This window comes from Bubalus bubalis, chromosome 7 (assembly GCF_019923935.1).
Source record: "Bubalus bubalis isolate 160015118507 breed Murrah chromosome 7, NDDB_SH_1, whole genome shotgun sequence".
Lineage (NCBI taxonomy): Eukaryota > Metazoa > Chordata > Mammalia > Artiodactyla > Bovidae > Bubalus > Bubalus bubalis.
This window is the reverse complement of record NC_059163.1, coordinates 24,978,610-24,996,039: the sequence shown is the minus strand read 5'-3', so window position 1 is coordinate 24,996,039 and position 17,430 is coordinate 24,978,610. Positions and strand designations below refer to the sequence as shown.

At 40.4% G+C, this 17,430-nt stretch overlaps 1 protein-coding gene across 3 annotated transcripts in view; it reads right to left on the bottom strand.

Moving 5' to 3' along the window:
• Positions 1-16,648, bottom strand: part of CNOT6L (CCR4-NOT transcription complex subunit 6 like) — a 111,997-nt gene extending 95,349 nt beyond the window's left edge. Inside the window, exon 1 of one of the 3 annotated variants that reach the window (XM_025289856.3) lies at positions 16,249-16,648. Coding sequence is in view for 2 of the 3 variants with exons in the window: in XM_006059468.4 (XP_006059530.1) it covers positions 15,949-16,016 (68 nt within the window). In the remaining variant the exon portion in view is untranslated. Of the gene's footprint in view, positions 1-15,876; positions 16,092-16,248 lie in introns of those variants that run through there. The other 2 variants (XM_006059468.4, XM_025289855.3) reach the window with 2 other exon arrangements.
• Positions 16,649-17,430: the final 782 nt, after the last annotated feature.

Below are 17,430 nucleotides of genomic sequence, written 5' to 3'. Positions count from 1 at the left end.
TCTATTTCTACTTCTTGGACTAAAGCATCTACTTCTGCTTCATTGACTACATTAGAGCCTTTGACTGTATGGATCACAATAAACTGTGGAAAATTCTTAAAGAGATGGGAATACCAGACCAACTTACCTGCCTCCTGAGAAATCTGTATGCAGGCCAAGAAGCAACAGTCAGAACCAGACATGGAACAACTGACTGGTTCCAAATTGGAAAAGGAGTACGTCAAGGCTATATATTGTCACCCTGCTTATTTAGCTTATATGTAGAGTATATCATGAGAAACGCTGGGCTGGATGAACCACAAGCTGGAATCAAGATTGCTGGGAGAAATATCAATAACCTCAGATATGCAGATGACACACCATCCTTATGGCAGAAAGCAAAGGAGAACTCAAGAGCCTCTTGATGGAAGAGAAAAAAGAGAGTGAAAAAGCTGACTTAAAACTCAACATTCAAAAAAACGAAGATAATGGCATCTGGTCCCATCACTTCATGGAAAATAGACGGGGAAACAATGGAAACAGTGAGAGACTTTACTTTGCGGGGCTCCAAAATCACTGCAGATGGTGACTGCAGCCATGAAACTAAAAGACACTTGGCTCCTTGGAAGAAAAGCCATGACAAATCTAGACAGCATATTAAAAAGCAGAGACATTACTTTGCCAACAAAGGTCTGTACAGTCAGAGCTATGGTTTTTCCAGTAGTCATGTATGGGTGTGAGAGATGGATCATAAAGAAAGTTGAGATGGAAGAACTGATGCTTTTGAATTGTGGTGTTGGAAAAGACTCTTGAAAGAGTCCCTTGAACAGCAAGGCGATCAAACCAGTCAATCCTAAAGGAAATCAGTCTTGAATATTCATTGGAAGGACTGACGCTGAAACTGATGCTCCAATAGTTTGGCCATCTGATATGAAGGACTCATTTGAAAAGACCCTGATGCTGGGAAAGACTGAAGGCAGGAAGAGAAGCGGATGAAAAGGATGAGATGGTTGGATGGCATCACCAACTCAATGGACATGGGTTTGAGCAAGCTCTGGGAGTTGGCGATGGACAGGGAAGCCTGGTGTGCTGAAGTCCACGGGGTTGCAGAGAGTCGGACATGACTGAGTACATTGTATGGCTTTATTTAGTCCTCATCCTATTAAAATATGTCTGTCTCTCTTACCACTCTAATAAAAAAGTATTCTTATTAAACATATATGTACTCAAATTACTAAACTGATTTTCAATCCCTTTTTCAGTCAATATTCATTCTGCGTGGTTCTCTGGTTTTAAAAACTGAGGACCATTCTCTTCTTGAAACTTTCCCATCTTATCTTCAGGATTAGATTTTAAGTAGGCTGAAGGAAGATAAGAGTTTATAAATGTGACAGAAGAAAACATGTATCGAAAGCCCAGTATATGTCCAGATACTGTGCTAAATGATTTGCATGCATTATACATTTAATTTTTCTAAAATTATAAACTACTTGTTAATTGCCATTTTACCAATGAGAAAGCTGAAATACAGAGAAGTTGTGGAACATCCAACACCTCACAGCTAGTGAGTGACTGGACTGGAATTTAAACATGGCTAAATCCAACTGCAAAATCTAAACTGCTTCTACTAAACCATGACAAGTTTTAGACATTTCTAGAAGAAAATGAAGAATAATAATCTTGTAATTTTGGAGTAAAAAAAGACTTTTCAAAGCAAGGGAAAGACTAAAGAAAAACAATGGCAAATTAAACATCATAAAAAATTTTCAATGTCCATAAGACAAAGAGCAAAGTCATAAACTCAAAAGCAAAGTGGAGCAAAAGGTCTCTAATATTTTTTATGGGCAATGAGGTAATGTTTCTAAAATACAAACAGCTTTTACAAATCAATAAGAAAAAAATGTGAACCTCTCAAAGGAAAAATTAGGGTTAAAGGTCATGATCATGCAAATCACAAAAGAAATACAATGACCAAAAAAAGTGGAAAAAAATGTAACTCCACTAATCATCAGTTGAAGACTTTTTTAATCATGTGACTTTATTATCAAAATAGCAAAGATTAAGAATATCAAAGTGTGGGGAAATAGACACAACAGGTAGGAGCATAAAAGTGCAACCTGATATCAAAATTTTGAATGTGAAATCATTTTAATCTAGCAAGTCCACTTTTAGAAATTTACTCTTTAAAACAGTAGACAAAGGTGTTTGTTAATAACTGCAGAAAATAAGGAAATCAATTAATTGCCAATCAATAGGGGACTGAATTATACAGCACATCAATAAAATTGACTACAATCCAGTCATTAAAAAGGATAACCAACACAATACTGCAAAGCAATTATCTTTCAATTAAAAATAAATTTTAAAAAAATTTTTTACTTAAAAAAAAAAATGATACATGGAAATATAAAATGATGCAGCTGCTGTGGAAAAGTCTGTCAGTTTACTCAAAAAGTTAAACCCAGAAATACAGATGATCCAGTAATTCCACTCCTAGTGATATACTCAAGAAAAGAAAATTTATGTCCAAAGAAAAAAAAAAAACCTTTACATGAATATTTATAGGAGAATTATTTTTAACAGCCAAAAAACTGGCACCAACCCAAATATTTATCAGCTGCGAACAGGTAAAATATTGTCTATCCAACTCTTTGTGACCGCATGGACTGTAGCCCATCAGGCTCCTCTGTCCATGGAATTCTCCAGGCAAGAAAACTGGAGTGGCTAGCCATTCCCTTCTCCAGGAGATCCTCCCGACCCAAGGATCAAACTCCTGAATTCCAGGTAGATTCATTACCGTCTGAGCTACCAGGGAAGCCCATATCCATACAATGGCATAAAAAGGAATGAAGTCATGTTTCTTGCTTCAACATGTCATAATCTCGAAAACATTATGCTAAGTTAAAAAAGCCAGACACAAAAGGTCACACATTATATGATTCCATTTACATTAAATGCCCTGAATAGGTAAATTTACAAAGACAGAAAGCACATTGGTAGTTGCCAGCAAATTAATGAATGGGAAAATTTGAACTGCTAATAGGTATGAGATTCCTTTGAGGGTGATGGAAATGTTCTGAAATTAATAGTGGTGGTTCACAACACAGTGAAAACACTAAAACCACCGAAGTGTACACTTGAAAATGGTGAATTTTGTGTTTGTGACATATATCTCAATTTTTTTAAGCTATGAATTTTTAATGCATATCTGATAGAAAAACTGTCAATAATATAATGTTAAATCAAAAAGCAAGCTTTAATAACAGTATCAGTTTAGTTCAGTTGCTCAGTCGTGTCCAACTCTTTGCGACCCCATGAACTGCAGCACGCCAGGCCTTCCTGTCCATCACCAACTGCCAGAATCCACCCAAACCCATGTCCGTTGAGTCGGTGATGCCATCCAACCATCTCATCCTCTGTCATCCCCTTCTCCTCCTGACCTCAATCTTTCCCAACATCAGGGTCTTTTCAAATGAGTCAATTCTTCACATCAGGTGGCCAAAGTACTGGAGTTTCAGCTTTAGCATCAGTCCTTCCAATGAACACCCAGGATTGATCTCCTTTAGGATGGACTGGTTGGATCTCCTTGCAGTCCAAGGGACTCTCAAGAGTCTTCTCCAACACCACAGCTCAAAAGCATCAATTCTTCGGCGCTCAGCTTTCTTTATAGTCCAACTCTCACATCCATACATGACCACTGGAAAAACCATAGCCTTGACCAGACAGACATTTGTTGACAAAGTAATGTCTCTGCTTTTGAATATGCTGTCTAGGTTGGTCATAACTTTACTTCCAAGGAGTAAGTGTCTTTTAATTTATTATGAAAGTGAAAAAGGAGAGTGAAAAGCTGGCTTAAAACTCAACATTCAAAAACGAAGATCATGCCATCCAGTACCATCACTTCATGGCAAATAGATGGGGAAACAATGGAAACATGACCGACTTTATTTTCTTGGGCTCCAAAATCACTGCAGATGGTGACTGCAGCATGAAATTAAAAGACACTTGCTCCTTGGAAGAAAAAGGTATGAAGAACCTAGAACCTATAAGAAGCAGAGACGTTGCTTTGCCAACAAAGGTCTCTATAGTCAAAGCAATGGTTTTTCCAGTAGTTATATATGGATGTGAGAGCTGGATCATAATGCTTTTGAACTACGATGTTTGAGAAGACTCTTGACAGTCCCTTGGACTGCAAGATCAAACCAGTCAATCCTAAAGGAAATTAAGCCTGAATTTTCATTGGAAGGTTTGATGCTGAAGCTGAAGCTCCAATAGCTGGGCCACCTGATGTGAAGAACTGACTCAGAAAAGATTCTGATGCTGGTAAAGACTGAAGGCAGGAAGAGAAGGGGATGACATCAGCGACTCAACGAACATGAGATTGAGCAAGCTCCGGGAGATGGTTAAGGACAGGGAGGCCTGGCGTGTGCAGTCCAAGGGTCTCAAAGAGTCAGACACGACTGAGTGACTGAACAACAACAAAGTTTATTATGTTAATATGGTTATATAAGGTCATATTACCCAGAAATAGATAATGTATATCTATTCCTATACATATTATACTAACAGTCTTGATTTCCATGAGACAGGATAACCAGAAAATTATGCTCTTTAGCATCTTTTCTTTTTACACAAAGAGTACATAATTATTTGCAAAAGTAAACATGAAAAAATATTGCCATCTGCAAAGAAAAAGAATAATATGACAAAAATAAATACAGCAAATTGAAACCAGGAGACAATACAGCAAAGATTATTGACCTGGGATCCATAAATCTCAGAGAATGTAAATTTGTAAAAGAAAAAAAATTTTATCCCTAGGTTCACTAACCTCTAATTTAAGTTTAGTACCTCTTTCAGCCAGACCTAGACAATCTACCATAGTAATACTAGCAGTACCCAGGATTTTTATCACTAATACAAGTTGTATTTTCATATAACGTTAGTTGTTACATATACCTCAAAATATCATCTACATATATATCACTACTTTAAAATTATGGTAGTTATTAGACTCACTGCTAGATCTTGTTTTTTAACTGCATTGATAAAGGGGCACATGTATTAATATATCATATTTATTTTTATGTATTTCAATATAACACATTCCTTTTTAATCTTATTTCATTCAGTTAAAATCATTATTCTAAAAAGGCTCCACAGTCTCCTCCAGACTGCCAAAGAGTCCATACAACCAAACATCCACTCATATCCAAGCTCAACACCCACACATTAGACAGAGGAAGGGAAAACCAATCATAGCGTATTCTATTTACTCAGGCATAAAGTAAGCAGGGCCTAAATTCAGACAAAAATAAATAAATTCCAATTTTAATCAGTTTGTCTAATACAAAATTCAAAATTTTCTTCCCCAAATCATATCCTCCTCCAGATTTTTCAGCTGCCTCTGACTTCTTCCTTCATTTTCAATCACTGATGTCACTTAAAAGCTTTCTTTTCTACCCCAATTGACACAGATCTCTCTCCTGACGTATCACTTCGTATTTTAATTCTTTAAAAAAGAGCCTCCCTTCTCTCATTCTGATCTTAACTGATTCTGCATACCTCAACCAGATTAATCTTCTTAAATAATTATTTTCAAACTGCCCCAATCTCTCCATATCACTCAATGCTCCCAATGTCTTTAATAGTATTGATAATGACATGATTCTAGAGCCATATCTGCAATAACTATTAATAGTTATTAAAACAATTCTATAGCCATGTCCTATATCATTCAAACAATATCATGACATAAAATTCACATATTAATAAGAGAAATCTAATTTATAGATGTAAAAAGCCACCTGGTGCTCTACAGTTAAACCTAGGATCAAACTGAAATTCCTCATTCAAACACCTCCATAATAATCATGCTCCAGTTTGCCTTATCACCTCCCTTGTTCGCACTGAAATTCCAGAATTTAACCAGATATTAACTCAATGTCCTCTTCCTCCTGGAATCTGGATGCATGACTTGCTGCTACTACATATTTGCTGATATAACTTCTATGATTTGCAATGACATTTGATTCATTCATTCAATAAACAGTTACTAGGCCCCTAAAATATACTAAACACTTAGTACATAGTATGGGTTAAGCTCCTACTTTGTAACAAATACTTAAATCTCAGTCTAGGAGACTCCTTTTGGCTTCGCAGGTGGCGCCAGTGGTAAAGAACCTGCCTGCAGATATAAGAGACACTGGTTCAATCCCTGGGTTAGGAAGATCTCCTGGAAGAAGGAATGACAACCCACTCCTTCTTGTCTGGAGAATCCTATGGACAAAAGAGCCTGGAGGGCTACAGTCCGTTGGGTTGCAAAGAGTCGGATATGACTGAAGTGACTTAGCACACAGACTTCCTTGGTGGTCCACTGGCTAAGACTCCATGTTCATAATGCTGAAGCCTGGGGTTCAACCCCTGGTCAGGGAACTAGATCCCAAATGCCCCAATTAAAGATCTTGCATGCCACAACTAAGACCTGGTGCAGTCAAATAAATATTCTTTAAAAATCTGTCTAATGAGAAAGCAGAGACATAAACCACGTAAATACAAGGCAGTATGGTAAATATCACAAAAGAGGGATGCACAGATGCTAGGGGAGCACAGAGAAAGAGGATAAAGCAAAGACTAGAAGGGGGAGGAGGCAAGGTTTCCTGGAGTTGGAGCACCTAACGTGAATTATTAAAGAAGTCCTGAGATCATAAAGTATAAGGTATTGTAAGCACATATAAAGCACAAACCAGACTATATAAAAGTCACTCATTTTGGCTAGGCTCAAGAATATGTTTGAAGAGAGAGGAGTAATAAACAATAAAACTGGAAAGGTACAAGGGGACAAAATCATAATGAGCCTCACATATAATGTTATGAAAGCTCCATTTTATTCCAAAAGCAGTAAGTAGCAGCAGGATATGCTGGAAAGCAGACAAGTTGAGGAATTCCCATGACCTAAATCTGAATTCGACCTCTTGTGTCATTTATTTGCTACGTGACTTTCATCAAATTTGCCTCTCTAAGCTTCAGTTTCCTCAAATACAAAATAGGAATTGATAATTTCAATTTTGCCAAGATTCTAAAGAGAAGTTAATTCATGTAAAAAATCTCCTAGCACAGGAGTCAATAAACTATGGCTTGGCCTGCAAGCAATGAATGGTTTTACATTTTTAAAGGATTGTTTATTTAACAAAAAAGAAAGAAAGAAACCAAAGAAGAATACAGAACGGAGATCTTGCGACCCACAGAGCCAAAATGTTTACCTTATGGCCTTTCACATACAAATTTTGCCAACTCCTATCCTTAGCACAAAATAGACAACCAAAAAATAGTAACATTATTAAGAATTTTAAATACTGAATAAATCTTTCAAGGATTTCTCTGGTGATAACACATACAAAGAAACAGAAGTTAAAACAGCAATAATGGATGTTGGGAAACAAGCAAGAACACTGAAGTAATCCATTAACTTTTCCTTTCTTTCCTTCTAACTATACATGTGAGATCAACTTCTACCTCCTGTCTGTATCCCTGTAGGCTACACACCCATATGTACTCTGGTATATGATACAGCACTTAATGTTCTTTGTTACTTAGCATACTTGCCTTCACTAGCTAACTACTTATTTAGGCTTACATCCACTCTAAGTGAAAGTGGTGTCAAGAGTAAATATTTTGGAGTCAAACAGACCTTGTTTTAAATACTGGTTTTTCAATGTTTAAGGTTTGTTATTTAACTTGTATGGCTCCCTAACAACAAGAGACAGTCATAGCTATCACATAAGAGTTTTCTAGTTTTGCTTTGCTTTTTCACTTCTGATGTGCCACACTGTTCTAAGCACTTTATGACTATTTCATTTAACCCTCACAAAAACCCTGTAAGATAAGGACTATCAATTACTATCTCCCTATTACGGATGAGGAAACTGAAGCATGGAGAAGTTAAATAATTTTCCCAAGAACTAGAAAAGTGAAGGATCGAAGGCTCACATTCTTAAGCAGCAAGAGAATGAGAATCAGACTGTCTCATTCATAGGAATTTTATGTATACTAATTTAGATTACATATTTAAAAGTGAAGGGGATGGCTTTCACAGTTCTTAGAATTCAGTAGTCCAATAAACACAAGTTCCACTTTCTAGTATGAAAGACTATATTCTGAACGTATTCCCCAGAATCCTGAATGTAACAGTATGTAGCCAGTAGGAACTTAATAAATATTTATTAATAGGTTAGATATACTTTGGTGATTCACATTCTCGTTATTTCAAGGTTATCATTCTGTACATAATTACAATATATTATTTCAGAAATTTGTATGTCAATTTTGCAGGAGACTACACTACACAGGAATCTATAGCACAACATATGCTGTCAGTTTTTTTGGTTTTACTTAAATATAAACATTATGATCAGAAAGCAACGGATATATATGTAAAGATCCCAACAAAGTCCTTGTATAGAAAGAAATTAAGGTTGGTGTATCCTAAATTTATTCTATTCTCTTAGCAGTATTTGTAACTGGTATTATATAACTGATCTATTTTATTCACTTAGGGAATCTAAGTAATTTAGGAAAAGAAAAATAAAAAGATACTAAGCTGTGTAAGATTACAGAGAGAGGTTCAAGATGAATATTAAGAAAGATAAAGTGTTGTAACTTCTATTTTGTATCACCAATCTGGGTCACCAATTTCTACTGTTAATAAATGAAAACAATCTAAAAGCCCTGATTACCAGATATCCATTTAGTATGAAATATTGAGCCTCACAGCAAAGTGAACTACTTATTCTTCAAAAAATTAGAAATAAAATTTTACCTGTAGAGAGATTTTAAGGTGACTTAAAAGATTAATGAAAATAATCCTGGTGCAAAAGAGAATACAAAACAAAAATTCTGTTACTACTTATCAGTTTTTGCCTTGAGACCCAAAGTTACTTGATTTCTGAGGCTTACAACATGAAGGATAGAAATTAAAAAAAAAAAAAAAAATTTAATCAGAATGTAGCTGCATGGAAACAATTAAAATTTCAAAAAGTAAATGAAGAATAATCACTACATCAAGTGAAATATAACCTTACCTTGGAGCACAAAACTTTCTTTAAAAATCTATTAAATTTCATAGAAAACTATGCAGAAAACTTACAGAAGCAAAACAATTGATTCTGAAATGTTTTGGGGAAAAAGTCAGGTGACAGCCAGGTTCAAAGTAAACATGGAATTCTTAATTAAACATACGCTTGATACCACAAAGGTTTGTTCCCTTTTTTCAATTGTTTTGTTGTTGTTCAGTCACTAAGTCATGTCCAGCTCTTTGCGACCCCATGCACTGCAGCACACCAGGCCTCCCTGTCCTTCACCATCTCCCAGGGTTCGTGCAAACTCATGTCCATTGAGTCAGTAATGCCATCCAATCATCTCATCCTCTGTCGCCCCCTTCTCCTGCCCTCAATCTTTTCCAGCATCAGGGTCTTTTCCAATGAGTCAGCTCTTCGCATCAGGTGGCCAAAGTATCGAAGCTTCATCAGTCCTTCCAAAGAATCTCAAGGTTCTATGTTTAGTAATTCATTGATGATTTAGTTTCTCCCTGCTTCCTGTGTCCCCCTCCAATCTAGCCATCAAACTAATTTTAAAAATTCTCCACACTGTTTTTAATAATGTTTTCAAAAGAAGCAATATTCTCCACTGATCAAGAAATATGAATTATTCAAAAAATCTTCACTAAAGGATTAAAGACCCTCCAAATGTGTATACGGATTAATAGGAAGACAATTAAAGAGCATGAAAGGGATAGCGAAGAGAGAAAAGAAGGGAGAGGGAAAAAGAAGGGGGGAAAAGCTTAGCCCCTCTTTCCCAAACAAGTTAAGCATCATTATCTGCCACTTATTACAGGTCTTAGCATCTTCATTTTTTTTTTTCCACTTATTTTGTATTTCCTTCAAAACTCAACCTCTACACCCCTTCATAATAAAAACACTACGAACTAAAACAGAAGGAAACTTCCTCGATCTGATAAACAGCATCTATGAAAACCCCACAGCCAGTATCATAGTTAACAGTGGAAGAAAGAATGCTTTCCTCCCAAGACCAGAAACAAGACAAGAGTATCTGCTCTTGACACTTCTTTTCAACAAAGGACTGAAGGGTTTAGCCAGGTCAGTTAAGCAAGAAAACAAAATAAAATGCATCCAGACTGGAAAAGAAGTAAAACTTATTTACAGGTGACATGATCCTTGGTATACAGAAAACCAGAGGGAATCCATTTAAAAAACAACTATTAGAACTAATAATCAAGTTCAGCAAGGCTGCAAAATACAAGATCAACACACAATAGTCAATTGTATTTTTATATATTTGCAGTGAGCAGCCCAAAAATGAAATAAAGAATTCTTTTTACAACAGCATCTAAAACAATAAAATATTTAGGAATAATACAACAAATGAAGCTTAAAACTTATACTCTGAAAACTACAGAACATTGTCAAAACAAATTAAAGATCTAAATAAATGGAAAGACTTTTCATAAAGCATTTTCATAAACAGGAAGACTTACTTAAAATTGTCAAGATGGCAATAATCCCCAAATCGAGCTACAAACTTACACAATTCCTATCAAAATGCTAGCTGGCTTCTTTGCAGAAATTGATAAGCTAATCCTAAAATTTATATGGAAATACAAGTAGATCAGTGTTTGCCTAGAATTAAGGACACGGGGAAATGAAAGATAAAGAATACAGGATTTATATTTCAGGTGACTACAATGTTCTATAAATTTGGGGATGGCTGCACAAATGTGAATATACTAAACACTACTGAGTTATATATTTTAAATGGGCTACTTCTATAAGTGAATTATATCTCAAAAAAAGCTGTTAACCAAAAAAATCCTCAACTTTGAATAGTCCCTGGCCCACCCACCAATCCATTTTGTTACTTACTCTCTCTCAGAATGCCTGTAAAGAGTTTATATTGTAGTAACTCCCACTTGTTCACTTATTGTATTGAAGTAAGTAAATTATATGCCCTATTTCCCTTATTCATAAGCTATAAGCTTCACAACAGTCTCTTCTATTTCTTTCTTTTTAGAACCAAGTACAATAATGGGTGGGCTTCCCTCGTGGCTCAGTGGTAAAGAACCTGCCTGCCAATGCAGGAGACGTGGGTTTGATCCCTGGGTACAGAAGATCCCCCTGGCAACTTGCATCAGTATTCTTGCTTAGGAAATCCCGTGGACAGAGGAGTCTGGCAGGCTACAGGCCGTGGGATTGCAAGAGAGTCAGATACAACTTAGTTACTAAACAACAACATAATAATGGGTACAGAATAGGCCCTCAAATAGGGTTTCTAATTTTCAAACTGCAAAACATTAGAAATTACTTAGCATATAGAAGTTAGTCAGACTTACTCTAAAATCTTCCTTTTGGGGAATACAGAAATACACAAAACTCCCCAGATTCCTAATCAAATTCTTCAGAATAAAGATAAATAAAAGTGTACCTAGATCAAGTTTTCACATTAGAACAATTCTAGACAATAAAAGAATAAACCGCAATTCAATTAAAATTAAAGTTGTCCAGAAATAAAGTTAATTTAAAGGTTCAGTATTAGTGCAGGTGGTCAAAGAAAGTTGTAGTATTTTCATCATGAAACATGAGCACAAGTTAATAATTAAGTCTTTGTTGTTTACTTGATGATTTTATTGCTCTTTCTGGGTTAAGGCTCACAAAATATTAATTACAATGACTTTAGAATTACAAAACAGCAACAGAAAACATTAAAAAACAGTAAGGTCCATCTAAATGATATTTCTTTAAAATAATAATGATAATAATACTCTATCCCAACAGAAAAAGACAATTCAAAGGATATGTTTCCCACGAAACTATACTTCAGAAACTGAAATTCAAAGTTAACAGCTTTCAAAGTACAAACAGAAATAACTCAGACAGAACCCAGTAGACCACAACGGCAATCAACAACTGGAGAGTACAGGAGAGACCCACTAAAGGTTATAAAATCCAGTTGTAAAGTTCTTTGTAAAATCTGTATCTTTAAATAGCTCTTGACATTTACTTGTCATTCAAACCCACCTTAGAAGAGAGGTCCTTCTCTCCTCCTCCTCCTGTGGCTCTTACCCCTTCCCTTCTCTTCCCACTGCTCCCCAACCTCTTCACACAACTTTACTTTTTGAAGAAGGAAAGCAATTTTAATTATTATAATTCACCTTTTAGACATAATTTCACAAATATATGCTACCACCTGAAATAACTTCATGAAATGCCCCAAGCTGTTCACCACCCAGGGACAATAATCCCATCCCCCTTGCATTCAAATAAGGCTCTGTGACAAATTATTACCAATGAAATGTGGGCAGATGTTTGTCTTTGGGGGTTCTTAAATGTCCTGTAGGTTACAGGCAGGGCTCCAAGGCTCCAGGGAACAGTGGAGACATAAGATGTAAGGCATCTATGTCCCTCAATTACCACATGGAGAAAAGCCACAAGCCTGCTAACAAGGAGCACCTGCACTAGTCTGTTAATGTGAGCAAAATACAAACTTACGTGTGTTGAGCCACTGAAATTTTGGAATGTATTTATTACCCTAATTAGCATTACCCAAAGTAAAATATGCATGAATCTTAAATATTTCAATTCCCCCTAATTAAAAACATTTATAAGGGCTATTTTGGAAAGATTATCTAAAAGCCCATTTAAGTAACATTAAATTTTAAAACCTAAACAATTTTCCACCTTAATTTTCTTGCAAACTACTTTAAATGATAGCAAGAGTCCCACTGTAAATAATAAAGTTCACTGTTCACTTATTATTTCATTAACATTTATTTTCATGATTATAATAGAAAAATGTCTTCCTCGATTCTCCCAATTAAAAAATTACAAATTATTTTCTTATAGTAATATTCATGTCTAATAATAATTCAAAATGTCTAATGAAAACTATCAAATTTTGCCTGAGTTAAGGGCAAAATTCACTTCCATTTATTGTTTTTAAAGTATTAAAAATTACCCCTAATTTTAAATAATTTTTCCTTTAAATATAACCATATGGCAGATAATTCTGTCCACTGTAAATGCACACACACCCATAACATATACAGTTTAACAAAACCATGACATTTTCCATTCTAATTAAGTTCTCCCCTCTATCCTTCACAAACATACTTCACAAATGTGTTAAAATTTTAATGCTTTACTTGGGTTTTTTTTAAGCTTAACATTGCTGATATAAACAACAATGATACAAGGCCTAAGGAAACCTGGTGTTAGTAAACAGAGGTATTACAAATTTAAACTAATGAAACTCCTCCCACATCATCTTCACCCTGCCTTCAGCAAAGAAGAAAACTATTTAACCTCTCTGTTGCCTTTACCTTTCCATATCGCTATTTTCTCCCACCACAGTACAATTAAAATTAAATGAACAACACATTTACCACTCCTCACAGAATTTTTAAAAATGGAAAAGTACTTACTGAAAGCTGATTTTTGATAAAAGATTTTTGAAATTACTGATAGAAAATTTTTGCTTCCATTCAGGAAAATATTCCAAAAGCTTTTGGTTTTGAACTGAAACAATGGCATGGGAATTGTGTGACACTTACATTCATAAATAATCTCTAGGCCCTTGATCCTTTTTCACACTTGATTGTGTCTTAATATATATGTGCTGTATATAGCTTAAAATTTTTTTCCAGGACTACATAGCAAGAACTCAAAAAAAAGAGTAAATGAAACTGAAAGATGCCCTATTCAAAAATATGAAAACAAATCAAGTATGACCAGATAGTCTCTATAAATTAGGACACTAGGCTATTTTACTGACAGTCTTCGTTCTAAGAAAAAGACTTCTAAAATATAACATTTAACGTTGCTTTGATATATTCAATACATTAAGTATATCAAAGGTATATCTGAAATATTCTATTGTCTTGATTTTTAACATACAGTGACATAATATTGCTCTCAGTAATCCAATGAGTATTTGTACTTACACGCTTCTCAGTGCCCACAATCAGGGCTGTAGGAGGAAAAAACAAAAAACAAAACTAATATTTAACTAAGCACCTATGTCCCAAAGTTTTGTTTTGTTTTGTTTTGTTTTCAATTTATCCTCAGGACCTTACTATAAATGTCTTATCTCGTTGTTACTGATGAAGAAAACAGGCTTAAGAGGCATTAGGTACCTTGCCTAAAGCGAAAGAACTAAGAGAAATGGCACAGCCAGAGTTCTGAGGTCCCTAAAACAAGTCCTCTGCCCACTAAACTACGTGTGTTGTTTTTCCAGTAGTGGTCACAGAAAACAGCTCGCCACCCTTCGTCCTCTTCCCCTTGACACTTCCCCCACGAACAGCGGGAAACATTTCTTTGTGAGACCAGGTTCAGAAAGGAGCAACCTCTGGACATGACACGGAGCGTGGCCGACAAGGATCGAATCTGTATAAAGATTTCATCCATTGAGCTTTCAGCTAGATGAGCTAGCTAGATGAGCTAACTAGACGTAATTGGAGAGTGGGAAAGATAAAGTCAATAGCAAATAAGCATCCAAACACCACTGATAGCAGCAAATCTACCTTTACAGCTGCGTTCTGCTTAAACTACTCTCAAAATAGCTTTCTAAGAGCACACGCTTAGAGCAGACAAAAGAGGAGGCTTGCTCTAGGTTTTGGAGACGGTGAGGGAAAACTTGTTTGTATTCAATACGTGACTATCTTGATTGATAATTAAGGGAACTAGAGCCAGTAAGGCAGTATCCCCTGAAATACAGTCCTGAGCTTCCCCTGTGTACCAAACTCCCTCAACACAACGCATCTCTGAACAGCCTAAGCTCGAGAGTTGGCCGTGCTGAGGAGGATGACAGCTCCAGTAACTTCCTCTTCCTCACCGACCTCCTCAGCTCGGCGCGTACACGCCTTTCCCCCTAGGAGGCAGGATAAAACAATTTCAAACGCACAGAATCCATCCAATCCTACCACCACCACAGGACAGGGAAGCCAGCTTCCATTTCTTCCCCCGCCCCTCTGAGAAAAAATTTATCTTAAAAAAAAAAAAAGTGCATTATCAACGGGAAAGTATTTGCAACGAAAAAAAGAAAAAAGGAAATATGTACTTCGTCCCTCCACACACAGCCTTAAGGAAAGGATTAAAAGAAGGGACCTCGACACCGCGTCTTCGCGAGATTTACTGCTTAGATTCACTTTCCCTCGGGTCCCGCCGCCGGCGAGGGGCAGAGCTCGCTGTTGGAACGCCAAAAGCTGCCTCCGCCGCTCCTCAGGAGACGCGGGGGCGGCTGAGGCGGCGGCGATCCGCGCGTCCCGCCTCCGACCCTCACCTGCCCAGGCCTGAGGCAGGGCCCCGCGCCCCGCGAGGCGTTCCGAGAGGCCGGCGGGAGGCAGGGAGGCCGGCCGGCGGGCGGGCGGGAGCAGAGGAGGTTAGGCCTCGCTGCAGGCCAGCGCGCTTCCTGCCGCGGCCCCGGCAACGGCGGCGCGGCCCCGACCCGCGGCTCCCGGGCCCGGCTGCTGTGCGTGAGCCGCGCACACACTCACCCTCCCCGGTCCCCGCGGGGCAGCTCTCACCTGCGAGGCTCTCCGGAGCCTCGGCCACAAAGGGGGGAGGGACGCGCCACTCGGGGGTCCCGGACACTCTGAATGAGCCCCCAGAGTCCCGGGCCCTGGGCGCGGACCACCCCCCAACACACACACACACACACACCGCACGCGCACACACACACACACACCGGAACCTTCGCCGCCTCCGAAAGAGACGCGGGTCAGCCCCGCACCCGACACACACCCACTCGCTGTGGGTCCTCTGGCCGCCTCGCCGCCCGCCGGAGTCCCAACTTGCACAACACCCCCTCGCACATTCGGCCCTCTCCCACCTCATTTCCCCGGGAGTCGCGCTCCTCTGCCCAACGCTCTCGATGCTACTCGAAGGCACGAAAACACTCTACCTCATTCTCTTCCTCCGGCCCAGAAGGAGCAACAGCAGCCATTTCCCCGCTGCAGGGGAAACACACATACAAACACGCGCGCGCGCGCGCGCACCCGGCCCCCACAGATGCTTCCCCTCCGGAGCCGCGGCCGCAGACGCAAACACAAACACCCACGGGCGGGCCTCGCTCCCGCCAGCCCGCCCCGAAGGGAAGCCGCGGCGGTGGCGGCCGGCCGGGCCCAGATCCCGGCTCGCGCGGGACGGGCGCGCAGAGCGCCCGGGCCTGGGGTCCCCCGAGGGCCTGCGCCCCACTCCTCACCTGCATTCAGCGCGCCGGGGTCCGGGCGGCGACGGCGGCGGCGGCGGCGGGGCGGCTGCTGCTGGTGCTGCGGCGGCGGGGGAGGCGGCGGCGGCGGTGGCGGCGGGGCTGAGGGCAGCAAAGACATGCAGGCAGCCCGCCGGGGGGAGAGGCACCGGCCGGAGGGGACGCGGGGCGGGCGGGCCGGGCCGGGCCGCCTGAGGAACCGCAAAGGCGGCGGCGAGGAGGGCGGCTGAGGGGAGCGAGAAGGAGACGGATGGGGGGCGGGGAGGGGACCGAGGGCCGCGCCGCCGGGCTTCGGGGACGGTGACCCTGGACGCGCAGGAGAGGCCCCGCGGCCGCGGCCGCCGACGCGAAGGCCCTTGCCCGAGGAAGCTGCGCCCCCGCAGCCGCTGGAGCCGCGGCTATTACTCCGAGAGCCGCGCAGAGCCTGGCCTTGGCCTTGGCCTCCTGGCGCTGGGGCTGCCGCCGCTGCGGGGGTTGCTGCTGCGCCTGCTGCTGCCGGGTCCGAGAGTGCTGCACGGAGACGCCAGCTTTCGGTGCCTCCGCTCTCGCTCACACACGTTCACACCCCCGAGAGTCGGGGGAGAGGCGTCCGCGCGATATCGGTATTGAGATTAATAACAAGGTGCGGAGAGTGCGAGAAGGAGGAGGGTTGATTGACGTGGAGGGGCTGGCTAGAGTCAGTCACTCCCCCGCGCGGAGGGGTGGGGTGAGGGGGAGGAGGCGGAGCTTCAGCGCCGCGCCTTGGCCCCGCCCCCAGGGCGCCGCGTTTGGCCGTAGTGCGCGTGCGCGCGGGGCTGCCAGTTCTCGTGCCCATTTTCTCCTTTACCCTTGCTGTTTTCTTACTCGTTTCTCTTGGCATGAGTGAAGAGCCGAGCCGGGGAGGCTGGTCGGTTATCAGAAAGACACAGCCGCAAAGCCACGGGGGGTGGCGGGAAGACACTAGCGATCCGCCTCACCCAGTGTTCGCGCCGGGACTCGGCGCTGTTTACTACGCGCTCGTCTGAGGCGGCCTGACCGCGAAGCCCAGCCAGCGCTGCTCAAGGTGGCGATTGGGATGCCAGGTGAGATGAAGGAAGTGACCGAAGAAAATGTTTCCTGACATCTTTTGTGGTTTAATTTTTTTTTAACGTGTAACATCTGTAAGTTGCATTGAGAGGTGAATAAAAGAACCTGAGA